Source organism: Cyanistes caeruleus, chromosome 20 (assembly GCF_971803275.1).
Source record: "Cyanistes caeruleus chromosome 20, bCyaCae1.hap1.1, whole genome shotgun sequence".
In the NCBI taxonomy this organism is placed as follows: Eukaryota; Metazoa; Chordata; class Aves; order Passeriformes; family Paridae; genus Cyanistes; species Cyanistes caeruleus.
In genome coordinates this window covers 1,481,182-1,499,006 of record NC_141720.1, presented here as the reverse complement: position 1 = coordinate 1,499,006, position 17,825 = coordinate 1,481,182, and the positions used below count along the sequence as shown (strand labels likewise).

Sequence of the window (17,825 nt, the reverse complement as noted above, 5' to 3'; positions counted from 1 at the left end):
GAAACAGAATCTGTTTGGGAAGCAAAGCAAGGGAAGGCAGGATTCTACCAGGGAGAAGAAGTTCTGCATACTTAAAAAAAGACCATTTTTATATTTTATATTTTATATTTTTTTATATAAGAATCAGCAAAGGGATGTACAGGGCCTCTCCCTGCCAGTGCTGATCTGCTGAATTCAAATGTGCATCAAAAGTATGATGGACCTTTGGAAGTTTCTCTTCCACTCTCATGAAGCCTCACCCCAGAGGAAAAAGAAGTAGAAATCATTGGTTCTGGTTTGGTGATAACACCAGAGATAAAATAAAATATAAAATATAAAATATAAAATATAAAAATATGAAATATGAAATATGAAATATGAAATATAAAATATAAAATATAAAATATAAAATATAAAAATATAAAATATAAATATAAAATATAAAATATAAAAATATAAACTATAAAATATAAACTATAAACTATAAAAAATAAAATAAAATAAAATAAAATAAAATAAAATAAAATAAAATACAGGAAATAAGGAAAAAATAAATTCTGAGTATTTCTCTTCTGCAACAGGAAGCCAAATGCCAGTCTTGATCACCCCTGAGCTCCAGTTAAACAAACTCAAGGACTGCTGCAGTCAGCTTCCCTTCCTCCAGCAATTTTGCAAGCCATTAACTTGGTAACTCTGGAGTTTCACATGAAACTTTTCAGCAGCTGGATCATGACCTCAAATCCAGGCCCAGAGCAGTGCACCAGGGCAGCTTTGATAATGACTCTGCTGCACTTGGGGAATGGAGCTGCAGCCTTGTTTTCATGCAAAAGCCAAGAAAAACCAGCCAGGGAGGCAGAGCAGGGCCCTCCAAAAAAGATCTCCAGGATTCCCTGCCAGCTGAGGATACACAGCCAGGCCCAGGAGCAGAGGGAGAGCTCCAGGCTTCCCCACTGAGCACTCCTCACACCCACAGCCTGCAGGATGATCCTTCTCCAGACATTTTTTATAGGAGATTTCTATAAGGAGATTTTTCTGCAAGTTTGGCCTAACTTGTCCTGCCCAGCTAATGATGCTTCACTATTAAACACATGTTGCATCCCATCAGAAAATTCAGTTTTCAAACAGCTGCCCTTATCCCACATGGAGAATGAACTGTTAAGCAAGTATTAGTGCAGCAAAACCAGGAACCAAACTTAAAGAGAAAGATCCTTTGCAGCAAATAATAAAAATAAAGCTGGTGGGTAAAACAGGGGGTGGCACTGACACCTCCCTTTGCTCACCACATCCCAGTGAGTGCCCCAGCTGCCACCTTCAAAAAACCCAGGCTTTACTGCTAAATCAAACCTCCCAAAGTTCACAGAGTCATTAAGGTCTGAAAAATCCCCTAAGATCATCAGGTCCCAACATGCCCCCAGCCCTGTGGCCACCACTAACCCACGTCCCCATGTTCTTGGGGACACGTTGTTTGAACACTCCACCTGTTCCAATGGTTGGCAACCACTGAAGAATCATTTCCAGGAGAAAATTCCTGCTGCTGTCCACCCTGAGGCCGTTCCCTCTCCTCCTGTCCCTGTTCCCTGGGGCTGTCCCCTCCTGCCAGGGACTTGTGCAGAGCCAGAAATTCCCCCTGAGCCTCCTTTGCTCCAGGCTGAGCCCCTTCCCAGCTCCCTCAGGAATTCTCCAGCCCCTTCCCATCTCCCTCAGGAATTCTCCAGCCCCTTCCCATCTCCCTCAGGAATTCTCCAGCCCCTTCCCAGCCCCCTCAGGAATTCTCCAGCCCCTTCCCAGCTCCCTCAGGGATTCTCCAGCCCCTTCCCAGCTCCCTCAGGTATTCTCCAGCCCCTTCCCAGCCCTGGACACGCTCCCTCAGTGTTGGTGGGACCCTCCACGTGCTGCATTCCAGAGCCACAAATCCCAGCCAAAATTGGGATTGTGCTGATTCCCTTCCCACTCTGGAGCTCTGCCTGCCCTCCCCAGCGCTCCCATTTGTTTTAGCAAAGACATTTTCAGCAGTGACCCCATTCCACTGTGCCTTATTTCTGTGCTTGCTTTCTTCCATCATGAATCATTAACCAACCCCATTTATCATCAGATAGTTATATATATATAGCTTGACTTTTATATATATATATATATATATATATATATTTGCATATGCTTGAAATTAAAAGAATAAAGAAAATTGCACTGAATTCAGGGTTTGGAGGGGGTTTTTGATTTGTTGTGGTTTGTTATTTTTTTAAACAAAGCTGCAAAACCATCCCACAGAAAATATGAACTTTATACTAAAAAGAGAAAGTCAAACTTGTTTGAATTTCGAGCCTACCAACCTCCCACCCTTTTGATGTCTGACAACAAAGAGGTGTGAATGCTATCAAATCACACACAGGTACAGGCAGAACCATCCTGCTCTGAGCTCATTTTGATGCAGCACAAGGTGCCATTCAAAAATCCCCAAAACCCTTTATAAACTACATACCCCACTCCCCTCATTTTTAACTTTAAATGAGGGTTACAAAGGCACCAGTGTAGAATTTGGCAATGGGTCAGATTTAAAATCAAACAGCCCCTCCTGCCCCATTAGAAACCCTCCCATGGGGATATTTTCTATATCCCATGTCCCAGGATATATGATACATGTATTATTTTCTATACCCCATGTCCCAGGATATATGATATATGTATTATTTTCTATATCCCCATGTCCCAGGGCACAGGCAGAGTTTCATGGCTCTTTGTGCCACCCCCTCCCACATTTCCAACTGCAAATTCCCTCCTTGCTGCATTAAAGCAGGAAGAAGGACTTGCCTTACCACAGGACATTTAAAAACTTGGGGGTGGGGGGGGGAAATAAATAGGAAATAAATCCTCAACAAGCCAAAGTGTCCTTGCAGTCCCTGCTGGGAAGGAGCCCTCCTGCCACAGCATTTTACAGCACAGAGGCTCCATCCTGCAGCCCTGGGATAAACCAGCCAGGTGAGTTCAGAGGTCTTTTGTCCCAGGAAATCTTCAGGAAACCCCAACAGAGCAAAACATCAGCAGGAAAAACCTCCTAGGGCAAGTTTGGGGTGACAAATCCCTCTGGCCAGGATGGTTTATTTACATTCCCAACAAGGATTTTGGTGGCCTACAGCATGGAAGGGGGTGAGGAGGATGCTCAAAGGGAGCAGCATCCTCCTGGCACAACACAAATCCATCCCCATCCCACGGTGGGATGGAGGAACCAGGATGGCACGGACCTGGAAAGGGCAAGGAAGCAGCTTGAGGAGAGCAGGGACAGTTTTTAAGCACTCTTGATCATTCCTTGGAATAAAAAAAAAAAATTTTAAAAAAAAAATTTGCTCCTCGAACGATTAAAATGTGCAAACATTTTGCTTGGTGTTCCGACTGCCACATTTAATATTTCAAACAACATCCAGGCCAATATTGTTGCTTAATTTAACATAACTGGATCCTGAATGCATTTCTAACAGATTAAACCACAGAAATATCCACATGTTTTAATGAGGATTTGGCACTACTCGGAGCCAAACACATTTTAGCAATATTTTTGGACTACAAATTCTTTCATAAGAAAAGAAAGCCCACTGGTAATGGAGCTGCATTCCCTACATTTCAAGCCGCTTTGGATTTATGTAAATTGAAAAAAAAAACTGAAATATTTAGTGCCATTATAATTCAAGCAACATCTGGACAATTTTCTTGGCCTCGTAAAAGATTTCAGTCAGCTTTGCAGAGGCTCAGGCCATGTTGCTCAGCAGAATGGCTCCTTTTACATTTGCATGCTTCACTTCCATTCTGCAGTTTCTATGCCAACAAGCATTTGTAACTCTTTAAAAAGCACATTTGGAACTGGGGGGAGATGGAAGATTGGAAATGTGATAAAGATTTGTTTGTTTTGGGGGGGGGTTTGTTGGTAGTGTTTCTCTAAACCTAAATCATCTCTTTTTTTTATTTTTTATTTATTTTTCTTTTCCCTTTTTCAGCCCTGAAAACCTCAAAAAGGCCCAAAAACCATCACTGCAGCCATGGCAACTCTTCCACCTGCTTCCAAATGCAGCAGTGACTTGGTAAGAAGAGTTTGCTCAGTCAATTTGATGTATAAAATGTATGTATAAATATATTGCTCCAGTTTTCTCTCTAAAGAAAGGCTCAACAGCAAACACCACAAATTTAGGTGTCCATCTCCTACTGCAGCATCCAGGCCCTGTGTGAGTTTCCAAATCCCAAGGAAAAATAAACAGAGAGAAGCAGCCACGACTGAATGCCACTCAAAATCCAGCAGTTTGATTTTTAACCAGATTTTTGGAAGGAACTCCTCCCCTTCCTCCCCACCCCCAGTCCCAGACCTTCCAGATGGCTCAGATTTTATATTTAAAGCTCATGCTCAGCGCTGTGACATCACAGGTGCGAGGAGATAAAGGAAACCACAGGCAGGAAGAGGCACAAAGAGCATTCAGAGCGAACAACAGGAATGACCTTACAAAACTTGGAGAAAAAACTGTATTTTTTAATACAGATAATAATTCACAGCCTACATTGTGAATTTCTCTCCTCCTGAAGTCCCCCACAGGACCAGGATGGAGCTGTCACCATGGGATAACAGCAAAGGTGCCAAAAAGGGTCCTGGCACAGGTGCCCAGAGCAGCTGTGGCTGTCTCTGGATCCCTGGAAGTGTCCAAGGCAAGGGACAGGGACTGGAGCAGCCTCGGATGGTGGAAAATGTCCCTAAACATGGCAGAGGAGGGACTGGATGAGTTTGAAGGTCCCTTCCAATCCAAACCAGTCTGGGATTGTGTGATTTCCTTGTCCATGAGCTGCAGAGGATGGAAACCAGAACCTGCTGTGATGCTGCCAGTGTTAAAGGTTGATTCACGGGCTCCTGGTGGGCATCCATCAGCCCCTTCATCCCACCTGCCCTGATGTGCTGAGGGCACAGCACGATGGAAATGCTGTGCAATAATCAATCCTAACCACAGGACCCAGAGAAAAATCACAGAATCCTTAAAGCTGGAAAACACCTCCAAGATCATCGAGTCCAACCACCCCCATGTTCACCATTAATCCGTGTCCCCAAGTGCCACATCCACGTGGGTTTTGAACACTCACAGGGATGGTGACTCCACCACTGCCCTGGGAAGCTCCTTCCAATGCTTTACAATGCCCAAATATGATTTACTTCTCCTCCTTCAGCTAGACAGGACTCAGGGAAAGGCAGCCTTGGTGCCCTTGGCCAAAATGTTTAACATTAACCAGCTCCTCCCCTCCCTGCACAGCCACAGACAATGCAGCAACTCAGTTCAGCACCAGGCCAGGATTTAATTCTGCAGGAAAGAGATCAGGATGAGATCCAGAAAAGGCAAAAACTCTCTCAGGGAGGAGCAGGAGACAAAAGGACAAGATTATCAGTACTGTGGTGGGGACTAGATAAAAGATTTTCAAAAGCTGTTTTGTCTCCTGGGAGCTGTAACAGCCCCAAACACAGATCCCAAACACAGGTCCCAAACACAGATCCCAAACACAGGTCCCAAACACAGGCCCCAAACACAGGTCCCAAACACAGCTCCTGCTGCACAGAGCCATCCAAGAGCAGGAGCAAAGGCTACAGGTGCTCAACTCCTGCCATTTGAAAGATGCCTACAGGCACATGGCACATGGAATGCCTGCAGCACAGGGAAGGGCTCATGCAAAAATAAAGCCATGAACGCTCATTTTTCCAGTCCTGGCCATGCTGTAAGAAGGGGCAGCTCCTCCTCTGGCTCAGCTCTGGCTTCTGGTTTTTCCTGCCACGATTTCACAACCTTTGCCATTTCAGAAGCCCTCGTGGCAGCCACAGCAGCAAGCACAGAGCTGTTCTCCACGAGTGCGTGACTGATACCTCCAGGCTCCTCTCCCCGCGTCGTGCCCAGGGAGCTGACACTGCCCACGAGCAGGGCCATGGCTGCTGTAAAAAATGGAGCATTTTCACCTCCCTCAATGAACTGTATGGGTGTGCACTAGCTGGAAATACAGCTCCATCTGGGATTGAAAAGATTGAGCTGAAAATACTGAAATCAACAGCAGCTTTTGCCAGACAGGAGCTGGCCGGTCTGGGATAACGTCTTCCATCCCATGCACGAGCCAAAGGCACCAACAGCAAGGAAAAGCAATCCCTGTCAGCTACAGAATGAACAAATCTGGGCAGGTTTCTGCTGCAGCCCACACCTACACCTTCCCAAGATGTCTGAACAGGGAGAGGAGAGAGATCTCACCTACTAAGAGGAGGGAGAGTGATTTGAAATCAAAGTCTGTGGGGACTGGCGTTAATGAATTCCCCTGCCGGGTATATGATGTTTAAAGGAAAATAAAAGATTGCTGCATGCAGGGCAGAGCAGCTGAGACCTGGGCAGGTTGTTCACACACCTGGTTTTATATTCCCTAAGCTCCCTCTAAGCAGGAGAGGCTCTCTGTGCTCAGGGACACTCAGGTGATGAGCTATAGCTGTCTCCTGGAGCTGGGGGCTGCTGAGATGCCCCTGTTGTTCTCCTGCTTGGGATGGCAGCTCAGAAGTGGCTGGAAATTCAGCAGATGATCTCATGTGCTCCTCAGCTAACACAAATACCCAGGGGCCACGGGTCCTTCCTGCCCAGCCTTCTCCCTCTGGGTCCCTCATGAGATCAGGAGGTGGCCAAGCACAATTCACTGCTAGCTGGAGTAAGTGCTATGGAGAGATCATGAAAATGAATTAACTCCTGCCCTCCTCTCTTCTGGGATGGATTACATTCTGCTCCTTCAGAGCAATTTCACAAAAGGGGAGAGGGAAACATGGATTTATTCCCACGTGGTTTCTCGTGTGGACACACAACACCGGAGCTGCCTCGTGCCGCGAGGGGAGGAATGAGCCAGGGCTCATCCAGGCGTGGCTGCTGCCAGCAGCTTCTCCCTGGATACACAGGAGATGAACTCCACTGTCCCTGTGCCTGGATGTGCTTGAGGGGACATCAATGACTGGGCAACAAACCCTGGTGGCTGCACAAGGCTCTCATTTATCACACTGGGCTTTTCTCTTCACCCACCCTCAGGGCAAACCCCCACTGGAAGCACAACCATCCCCAGCTCCAGGTTTTTACCTATTTCCCAAAGCTTGCTGGGGTAAAACAGGAAAGCAAAGCCCTGATGCTGACCTGGAGCTGGAACTCTGTCAGTGCTCCCACACCACCTTCCCCAGAGCAGCCCTGGGATGAAAAATAAATGTGTTGGGTGATAAAACACAGAACTCCCTTCCCCAACCAATGCACCCACCAAGGCACTCATTTAGCTCTGAGATTCATCACTGAATGTTGCATCACTCTGGAGCCTTTTAAGGAAACATTCCAGCATTTTCCCATAATAATCAGGTAACTTTTTTTTTTTTTTAGCCAGACAAAGTTAAAAATAACCAAGATCCAGGTAGGTGTCAGTGAAAAACTCCAGCAGGGAAAATCTTGTCCCATCACACCTGTAAGGAAGGAGTCCTTGCCCATCTCCAGGCACTGTCCCTGCAGACAAACACAACCAAGCCCAATGACAACTCTCCCCATTAATGCTGGATAATTTTAGGGTCTCAGCTGCAGGCAGCCCATCTCTCTACAGAAATCCTACCTAAGACTTGCACTATCTACCACAGCAGGCTTGACCCCATCTTCAAATGCAGAAGCAAAGAAAAGAACCCCTCCTAATCCTACAGAACCCAGAGCAAATAACACTCTGGGACTGTGTGATACCACCCTATTAAATACAAACATGTTCCTAACAGTGGCTCAGTGATTTTAAGCATTCACCATCTTTTCATTTCAGTTTTAAGCACTTTGCCTGGCAACTGTCTGAAGGGCAAACCATTATGGAAATAGGAAGACAATTAATTTTCCTTTATTCTGGAAGAGAGGATTATTGGAATAAATAAAATAATCAGCTTAAACAAGAGCACAATTCACAACTTCTGAGAAACAGAGGACAGGTTTCTTTCATTTTCCTTTCCAAAGAAATGATTTCCTGGCATGGCAGTTGCAAGGGAAGCGCAGAAGTTTTGGAGTTAACCTTGGACTGCTGACTCACAAATCACTGCCTCTATGCCTTCAGCAGGAGGAAGGCTGGCATTTCACTCTCAGAGACACTTTATATATTTATTTAATACTGCAAATCAGAACAGCCCCCCAGAAAGAAACAGAGGCCACTTCCCAATCTCATCTGGACCAGAGGTAAATCTGAAGCAGCCACTATTGGACACCAGCCTTTGTGCATGTACATCTAAATCCATGAATTAAATTAAAGGTGTTTCACTCCCAAACCCCAGAGGGAGCAGGGAACAAATGGAAGAGGAGAGCCTTCAAGTTCATACTAGCAAGAGATTAAATTGTTTACTGAGAAGAAATTGGGGAATCTTGGTAAAAACTGTAGTTATATCTGGAGGACTCCTCTAATAAACAGAATGAGTTATAAAAATAGGATGGAAACTGTGATTCAAAGTTGCTACAGCCTCAAAAAGAAACAGAGCTAACTGCTGGAGGCACAGATTCCCAGGAACACTAAGGACTGTAGAAGTACTGAGAAATCAAATTGATCATCTGGAAAATAACACAAGATTAAGAATGATCAGGGTAGTGGGGGCTCCTGAAGGAGCAGAAGCAGGAGAATGCAGATTTCCAGTTTGGAATGGAAAGGAGGTGGGGGGTGAATGATCCCCACTGTCCAGGGATCTGGTGATCCCCCCTGGATCTCCCAGGGAGTCTGTGTGTCCACACAGGACATTTCTCCAGTGCTCCACATCCCCAGGGGAAGCACCTCCTGCATCCAGGAGCCCATGTGTTTATGGCAGCTCACAAATCTGATCTGGTTCCAGGATCCAGCACTCTCCCTCCAGCAGGAAATGGCTCAAACTCTCCTTGTCCTTCCTCCAGTCACAAACTCCAAGAGTCCTGGCACGGGCACATCCCAGCAGCTGAAGAAAGCACCACTGGGAGAGCTCCTGCACATCCCAGCACCCTGTGCCTCCCACAGGGAACAGCCATCTGCTGTTTCTCCTCCAGCTGCAGAGCACTGTGGCAGCAAGTAGGTCACAGACCAGACAGAGCCTGAAGAATCACCTGCAGTTTGTTTCCTCTCCCCTTTTCTGCCTTTTTGGGTTTTTAGGAGCCATCAAATCACTTCACCACCACCTTCAAACCTCATCCATCCATCCATCCATCCATCCATCCATCATCCATCCATCCCATCCCTCTCCCTACAGCCCTGTCTCCTGTGTTTCTGTTCTCTCCCAGCTGTTTAACTCCACTTCTCCCCTGCAGGTCCTTAAAGCAGGATTTTTCTTCCATCTTCCCCTTCCCACAACCATATTTTTCCCAGCATGATGCTCCTCTCACCCTCAGAACCCTGGATGTCCTCTGTGCTGGCCGATCCATTAAACCCCATCCACCATGGGAATGGAGTTAGTCTATAATTCCACATCTGGGTTAAAAATCACAGCTCCTTCCCCTGTGGCTGTGACTTCACTCACTAATCCTCAGGGAAAAGGGGGGTAAGGAGTCCCCATTGCCAGCTGGCGCTTCCAGGCTTCCTCAGGTGCTCTCTCCATGCAGGGCTCCACCAGCACCATGGAGCATGGGATGCCCCAAAACCCTTCCCTGCTTCACTCAGGGCAGGGGGACAGCACTGCCAAAGGACACAAAACAAGGCTGCAGCAGCAAGGAATGAGCCCAGGGTGTTAAGAAAGCCAAAATTCAGCCATAAAATGGATTTCAAAACGACCAGGAAGGCAGGAGATAAAACTCCTCTGGAGGTGGAGAAATGCTGTGCGTGACAGTGAACCCTTCCACACAGCGTCACCACAGAAAGGATTCACCACAGCAAATAATTACAAGGCTCCTGTCATAATATCTGCTCTTAAAGGCATTGCCAGTTGAGTCCAGGTTGGCTGAAGCAGTTAGAGGGGAGAGAAGCAAAGCCACCAGGCTTTGAAGTGGTCACCATTTGATTATCAAAGACTGGGACTTGCATGCCATGTACATCCAGCAGAGTTCCTTCCTCCTCCCTGGGAGTGCCAAAGTTGCATGAGGTTTTCTTAGATACACCTGTAGGATTCGGTTCCATCTTGTTCTTTCTGCTTTGAATACAGTCCTGGGCTGATATGATACCAAAATTCAGGTTTCAGTTCCTCCACTGAACAAAGCTGTGCTGGTACCTGGCCAGACAGGCAGAGTTTTTCACACAAATCTAAAGACAGGAATGTGCAAATTCAAGCAATGAATCCTCCTGCAAAGTCCAAGTCACCCACCTCAAAGAAAGCATCCAGGAGTCCCTGTCCTGCACATCCCACACCCTGCAGCAGGCACTGGACACAGTTCCATGGGAGGAAGAACCTCCCTCAGCTCAGCTCAGCCACACCAGAGTGCTCAGGGTTTGCAAGGAGAGAAGAGGTGCCCACTCCATGGGAACACCCAGCAGGGACCTGCAGAACTCCTCTGAGAGCTCAAACCCACAAAATGAAATTAGATTTGGTTGTAGCTACTTTTTTCCTTCCAGATTGATCAGTTCCAGAGCTTGCTGGAGAGGAGCTGAATGTCTCCCTGGAAGAGGGGAGCCCTGCACAGGAGGGAAGCTGCTGTGGGATGAGGCTCTCCCAAAAGCTGCTCTGATCCAGAGGCACCAAGTCCCCAGAACACCAAAGGCTTGGTAAGGTTGAAGCACGGTGCTCTGTGCTGGGGACTCTCCTCAGCCACTGGAAATAGCTCATTTCCCCCATTTTACTCTAAAATAAGAAGAGGGGGAGGGTTTTATCCTCTGACTTTGACCCAAAACCCACGAAACTACAGAGAGTGTGATCTTTGTCCCTTTGCTGAGCCTTTCCCCCATCCTGGGACTGGAAACAGGAGGAAAAGGTTTAAAGCTGGTCCAACCCATTTCAGGGATGAACCTGATTACACTTCCCAGTGAGGGTAAAACAAAGAATGAGATGATGGATCCAGGCTCCCCAGAGTCACCCTCTGGAAAAGGGAAGGACAGCAATGACCTGCACTGGGGCACAGCCAGGGCCCAGCACCTCGTTCCAGACCAAGGACCAGTCCTGGTGTCACTGGACCTTGGGCCCTGCACTGGTAAAGCAGCCCCCACCTACACACCTCAGCCTGAAAATGCATTTTTGTTGTACCCTGATCACAGCTTTTTATTGTTTCCTTTAACTTTCTTGCTTTCAACTTTCCTTCTCCAAAAAAAACCATTTCCCAATTTTCCACCAAAGGGGCTTTTAAATAGAATTTGATCATTTTCCTCTGAACTAAAACCCTTTGTCATGGTGACAGATACGTCGCTGGCATCAGTTAAAAATGTGAAAAACACTCATCCACCAGTGAGAAACAAGCAGCACCACAGAACCCTGACACAACCATGGTCCTCCACAACACGAGTCTTTGTTCTCACAATCATCTCCAAAACAATATTCTGACAACAACATCCTTCCCTATATAGATTTATATTGCTATATCTCTATCATTTCCCTCACGCCCATCAAAATGAAGTTATAATTAACCCATCATCAATAGAAATTACAATGATTTTGAAACAGCAAGAAACAATCTATTTGCATTTGGTAGCTAATTATTCCCCCTACGCACACAGCCACCAATGTTCCCTAAAACCATCCACAGAACAGACAGTCTGTGCTAGCCAGAGCTTCTGGAAAGGAGGGGAAAAGGAAGGACTAAGCAAAAAAAATCCTCAACTTTGGGGTGGCAAAATTTTCTTCAAATCCGCAGCATCTCGAGCTCAGCCAAGTCTGTAATAGAATTGCCCTTCTGAACTCATCCAGCAGTGTTAGAATCCACCTGGGTACCACATGGAAGCTGACAGCAACCTCAGGACAAACCTAGTGGGAGCCACTGACATTTGCTAAATTATTGAATTATTATTCCCTTCTTCACACCACTCCAAGGAAACGTGAAGCCATTTTCTGATAAAAGCCGTTGGACGTAAATTTCCCAGCGGGCGGCGGCGGGATTTGCAGTTGCACCCCGGATTATTCCCTCCTCATGGAAGGAAGGCTGTGCCCTCCTCACAGCCTCGCTCAGCCCTGGGGGACTGCCCAGGGGTGACCTCCAGCCCCTCCAGCTCCCATTCACCCCAGTCAGGTACAGAACAGAACAATGCCCTTCCCCGCCCCCCGCGTTCTGCTGACAGATCACCTCCATTTCCTCGCCATCCCCAAGGATTTACAGAGATGCTTGTAAGAGGTAAAGCCACGAGCCGTGGTCAGGGAGCGCTGCCTCTCCCGCCTCCAGCAGCCTGACAAAAATCAAGCCACCCAGGCATCTCTGCTCGACGTCCTGGCAGCCCCAGGTTGGCCCTCCATGGCTCAGAGGAAGCTGATACAAAGCACCAGGGAGGGTAAATCACATCCTCCTTCACCCACGCTTCTGGAGGCGAGTAGAGAAAACACTCTTGGCTCATTAGGAGCCATCCGAGGTTCCCCTTCCTCCGGGATGCCCCCACAAAGCAGGAACTGGGGAGGAAGGGGCTCAGTTTCACCTTGACACAATCCCTGTGCCTGCAACACTTACCTGGCTGCCAAGGCATCCCTCCTCAACACGCCGAGAGTCATCAGCCTTCAAAGCAAAGCCAAAATAGCTCAAGGATTGTTTTCCTTCCCCCATCTGACACGGGATTGCAGCTCCTCAGGCATGGGGAGGAGGGGGAGCAAAATAATAGTAATAATCAAAAGCAAAAGACTATTCTTCTGTAGGCAAAGCTAATCCTGTCACACATTTTCCTCCCAACAGAAGCATGATAGATCGAGTCCCACTGGGTTCTGCTCACAACTGAACAGGACGAGGTGTTTCCAGCTCCCTTCTGCCAACACAGCTCAACGAGCAGCAAGGCCTCACCTCCTCTAATCATTTAACTCAACACGAAGCCACCCTGGTGCTCTACCCCAGCTCTAGAAAGTCAGCCCGAGCCTCAGTGTGGCCTTGCACGGAAATAGGATTACTTTGGCCTGGAGGAAAAAAAGAAACCACAACATTGAAGGTCACCCATAAAATCATTACACAGCTCCCTCTTCCCCGGCTCTCAGAGAAAAAAAAAAAACCTTTCTCAAACCCTCAACCTGAAAGGAGAAACACAAAAAGATATGTACATTAATGCCATATACCTCCGTCAATTTTTTTCCTCGTGTCTTTAGAGCAGTTGTTTACTGCAGCCAACTGCAGAGAAATTACAGTAGCTTAACTCTCCAACTCCCTCTAAAGGATTAATCTTCCAGTGAGCATGCTCACGCGGGAGCTTTTTCAGCACTTGCATCCATTTCATGAGTGAGGGCTGCTGCACACATGAGGAAATGCCATTTCAGGGCTCCAGGCAGAGCCAGCAGCCCCCAAACCAAGGGCTAAAGCCCTTCCCAGGGCTCCACAAAGGATCTCTGCCCAAGCCTCCAGCTCCAAGGAGGTTGAGAGATTTGACGTCCATGGCCCCTCGCGGGAAGGAGGGGGGCGGTGGTTTCCCTGCGACACTCCTTTGAAATGTCTGACCTTGGCTTTTCTCTACAGCCTGGTGGACGGTTCATCCACTGAATCTGGAGTCAAAAATAACTTCTTCTCGCTGGCAGATTTTATTTTTTTTTTTTCCTTTTGCATCACTTGTTGGCTCATCTTTGCTTTTCAGAAAAAAAAAATAAAAATCAGGAAGATAATTTGGGGTGCGGGGAGGGGGGAGGGGAGGGGGAACATTCACATAAAAAAGGAACAGCTTTAAAAATCTAGTTCTCAACTCTGCATCACAGTTGGTAACAGATCCTGAGACACATTTAACTCCACAGATTAAGGACCCATGCAAATGAGGATTTGCTGGTAGACAACAAATCCAGTATCTAAACAAGGCTGTTCAAGTAATCTTGTCCATTCTCTCCTAGACCACTGTAGATTAAACTGCTCTGTTTGAGATATTTCTCCCTCATCTCAAATGATGTACCTCAATTCAAAGCCTTCCTGGTGAAAATAAAGCTCAAAAATTAAGGACAAATACACTGCAGAAATAGTTTCTTCCATTTTCATCTTCTCGTATTCCAGGGTTCTGCCCTTCCCATTTATCTATTTTATGTCCTGTTGCTTAATTGCTCTTTGTAGTTGAAAGAGATCCAAGCCTCCCCCTCCCCCCAAAGGCTCTTATTTCAAGTTTTAAACCCAGCTTGAGTCTAGGATACACAGAGACCAGACTGCAACCCCTGAGTCCAGGGAAAATCACAACCTCTGAGCCCAGGCAGAAAAAACCCAGAGGGGCTGCAGCCCAAGCTCAGAGATCACTTCCCAAATGCAGCGCCCTGGCCATTGCAACCACCTAAACATGGATTTATTTTTTGAAAAGTCTTGAGTGTCTTTGATACCATGAATCCCCTTTAATGTTTTAAGCCCTACAAGTGAATCCACAACAAGGCAGGATGTCAGGAGAGTGTTAAAGAAGGGATATGGCTGCGTTTGACAATGCACACTCACCATAGCGACCGTCCCCAAAAGAAATGATAAAACCTATGGTGACACTGGATATTTTGCTCTGTTGCCACCTAAATAGAATCACCCCCAGAAAGGGAATCTCTGTTACCATGCATTAAAATAGAGGCTTTGTTTTATTTATAAAGCATCCAAACTGGTTGGTTTGGATGTGTCAGAGCACAGGCTGCTCAGCCACCCCTCCCCGCTCCATCCTTTGGGGACTTCAATGACTGATGGCTGCACCTCATCCTGCCCTCACCTCCCACGGATCTCAGGTGCTGCTGAGCCTGGAGCCAGGTGGGATCTGACCCTGAGAACCCCTACAAAGAAAACCCCAGACTTTGGAGAAGGCAGATGTGAAAAAAGCCTGGATGGAGGAAGATCATGTCCCGTGCTTCCTCCTCCAGGGCAGGATCGCACCCACGCGTGAAGGTGGGATAGCAACTCTGGAGTTATCCTGACCTGTCATTCTTAATTTGGAAACCAGTCACACTCCCTGAGAGTTTAGACTTTGAAGATTGACTACTATTGATTCTTCTGCAAGCAAACAGCCCAAGCTGGCAATCAGTCAATAATAAGCAATTACTTGACAGCCTCTTATCTGCAGATGCCAGCCCAGACAGCTCGATTTGTGGAGGCAGCAGGTCAATAAATCAAAGCTGTTCTCAAATTTTAAAATATCATCATTTAAAAACCCACCCAGCCTTCAAACTGGCTGGAAGAGCAGCCAGGTCAGGGGGATTCCTGCAGAACAGTGTGGTGGCTATCACTAATTTACAGCACAGGAGATAGAAGGTGATGTGCTGAAATCCACCCCTCACACTCCTCATCTCTCAGGAGTAGCATGAGTGGCAGCTGGGTGAAGATGATGAGAGGGAGAAGAGGAAGTAAAACCCTTCTCCTTCAAACAATGACTCGTAGGGGAAAAGCAGCCTTCCCAAAACACTCCCCAACCCCTGGGACACACCTTGCTGCTCACCAGGAGCCTCAAACCCCAACAAAAACATGTTTAACACCAACAAGACAGCAAATTAATGGCACCTCTCTTATCCCCCTGCTGTGACCTCTGCACCTTGAGTGTACAATTAATCATTTCATCCCAGGAAATGCTCTTCCTCGCTTTTTCATGGTCTAAACATGATACAAGCCCATGAGCCAAAGGCTCCTTTTGAGCATTTCAGTGTGACCCACAGGCAACACTTTAAACCCAGCGGTGCCAACAGCACAACAAAGAAAACCAGCTGAAAACTCATGGAGGCATTTGATGCACTCAGTGCAGACTCCCTTTACAGGCTCATTTATATGAAAAGAGACGAAAATTGCCTAATTAATTTGCAGGAGACTGAGCACGCAGCTGGAATGCCAGCACAGTGCAATGCCAATATCTATCTATCTATCTATCTATCTATCTATCTATCTATCTATCTATCCATCCATCCATCCATCCATCCATCCATCCATCTATCCGTCTATCCATCTATCCATCCATCTAAATATCTAAATATTTAAATATCTAAATATCTATCTGTCATTGCAAGGGCAAACACAACCTTCCATCCAGTTCTGGAGACTCTAGAAACTTCCCTGTTTGCCCATGGGTTCTTGCACAAGTCATGGAAACAGCCCAAAAGCAGCCAAAGAGCTGCAACACTCAATAATCCTGCTGGTGCTGCTGGTGGAGGGTGGTGGCCTGTCTTCACCAGGGGCACAGGAAGATGCAACCAAGGCACCCAAAAGCTGCCCAAGCACTGTAAATCCAAGCCCCTTGGAGCTTGTGAAGCTTTCAGTGCAACAGAAGTGTCCCAGAATCATCAGGTTTGGGGCAGCTCCACCACCACACCACAGTGATTCCATCAAGGCTGGCTGCCAGGGGGCCCAAAAAGTGCAAAGTACCCAAGAGAGGAAAAGGAATGACTTAGGAATATCCTACCATAGGTCCCAGGAAGGGAAATGTTTGTATAATGATGACCAAATCAGTATCTGCAATCATAGCAGCTTGAAAAAAACCAGGATTTTGAACCTAATATTTAAATAAAAACGGTGACTCACTGGAAACAATATCAATCCCATAGCTGGTACTCCATCTTCATACTCCATTTGCCACAAAATTCAGGTACCTGAGGATACATTCTAAATATCCTCAGTCTTTAACACTTTTCAGTGGCCTGGGAGGGAAGGTTGGGTGAAAGGCAGCAGATAATGGATTATTTCAACTGTATGTGGCACTTCTTGAGGAGCCTACTGAGGTTTTCACTTCCCTCTACACACAGTGCACTCGGGTTCTTCCAGCAGTGCCTGGGCCAGCAGGAAGCTGTGCCCAACATCTTAAAAGGATTTCTTCTCTTCTTACCCACAGAGCAATTACAGGTGGCTTTTCCACTGCCAGCCTTGTCTGCAGCACCGTGGCAAGACAGAGCAGAGCACCCAGGAGCAAAAAAAAAAGTGTTAAATGCATCTTCCTGTATCACTCTCACCGTTTAGAGAGAAGCTACAAAATGTCAGAGCAGCTGACAGGATCCCACAAACCGCACTGCAGAGCACCAGAGGCTCCTGAGTTTTGCAGGGGAAAAGTTTCCACACAATACCTGCAGTTTTCTGATATAAAATATGGACTCTGCTCCTTCCCCCTCCAGATGTGCAGATGAGCAGCAGGTTGGTGCATCCGTACTGGAAGGACAGTGCAGTGGCAGCACAGCTCTGGGGAAGAGCCTGCAAAGCTGCTGGACTTGCTGAGCATGGAAAACATTATTTATTTTGCCCAGAAGGGAGCTGCCTGCCATGGGCCTGGCTCCCACATCCCCACTGGAACCGCTGCTGTCCTGCTCCACACAAGGAAAATAACACAGCAACTTCACAAACCACAGCTGTGGCAGTAACACAAGACTATTCCTCACCTTTTATGCCAGTTGCAAGACAATAAGATATCACAACCTGCCATTCATCCTCCCATCTCAAGGCACAGCCATTCCATACAAAAGCTGGGGATCACCTGTCGTGCTCTGCTTCCTTCTTTCAAATGCAGCATTGTGTTAGCACCAGGACCCCGCTGCTTTGGGGCTGGAAGTGTTGCTAGAGCAACAAAAATGCTGGAAAGTAGAGCAGAGAACAAAAGGACTCCACAGCCTCATGGAGGATGTGATCAAGGAGACAGCAACAATGGAAAATGGGACCAGGAGACCTCCCTTAGAGCAGGGAGCTGCCATCTCCCATCCTCTGCTGGGCACAATGATCATTTCACAAGCAGATCATCCCAGGAAGTTTTCCAGCAGCTCAGCCCCATGTCAGGGAGCCCCATGACTGAGCAGAGCACTGCTCCTCTCCCTGATCCATCCTCCCATGCCCAGCACAAAGATGCCA

At 47.0% G+C, this 17,825-nt stretch overlaps 1 protein-coding gene across 24 annotated transcripts in view; it reads right to left on the bottom strand.

The window, feature by feature from the left end:
* EHMT1 (euchromatic histone lysine methyltransferase 1) overlaps positions 1 to 17,825 on the bottom strand; it is a 107,353-nt gene that overhangs the window by 74,333 nt on the left and 15,195 nt on the right. For 2 of the 24 annotated variants that reach the window (XM_086858664.1, XM_086858705.1), the window contains exon 1: positions 13,136 to 13,236. The exons of 17 other annotated variants lie outside the window; for them this stretch is intronic. Coding sequence is in view for 1 of the 7 variants with exons in the window: in XM_086858661.1 (XP_086714787.1) it covers positions 12,546 to 12,638 (93 nt within the window). In the remaining 6 variants the exon portion in view is untranslated. Of the gene's footprint in view, positions 1 to 12,545; positions 12,980 to 13,135; positions 13,632 to 17,825 lie in introns of those variants that run through there. 5 more of the 24 variants (XM_086858680.1, XM_086858696.1, XM_086858711.1 and 2 more) reach the window with 5 other exon arrangements.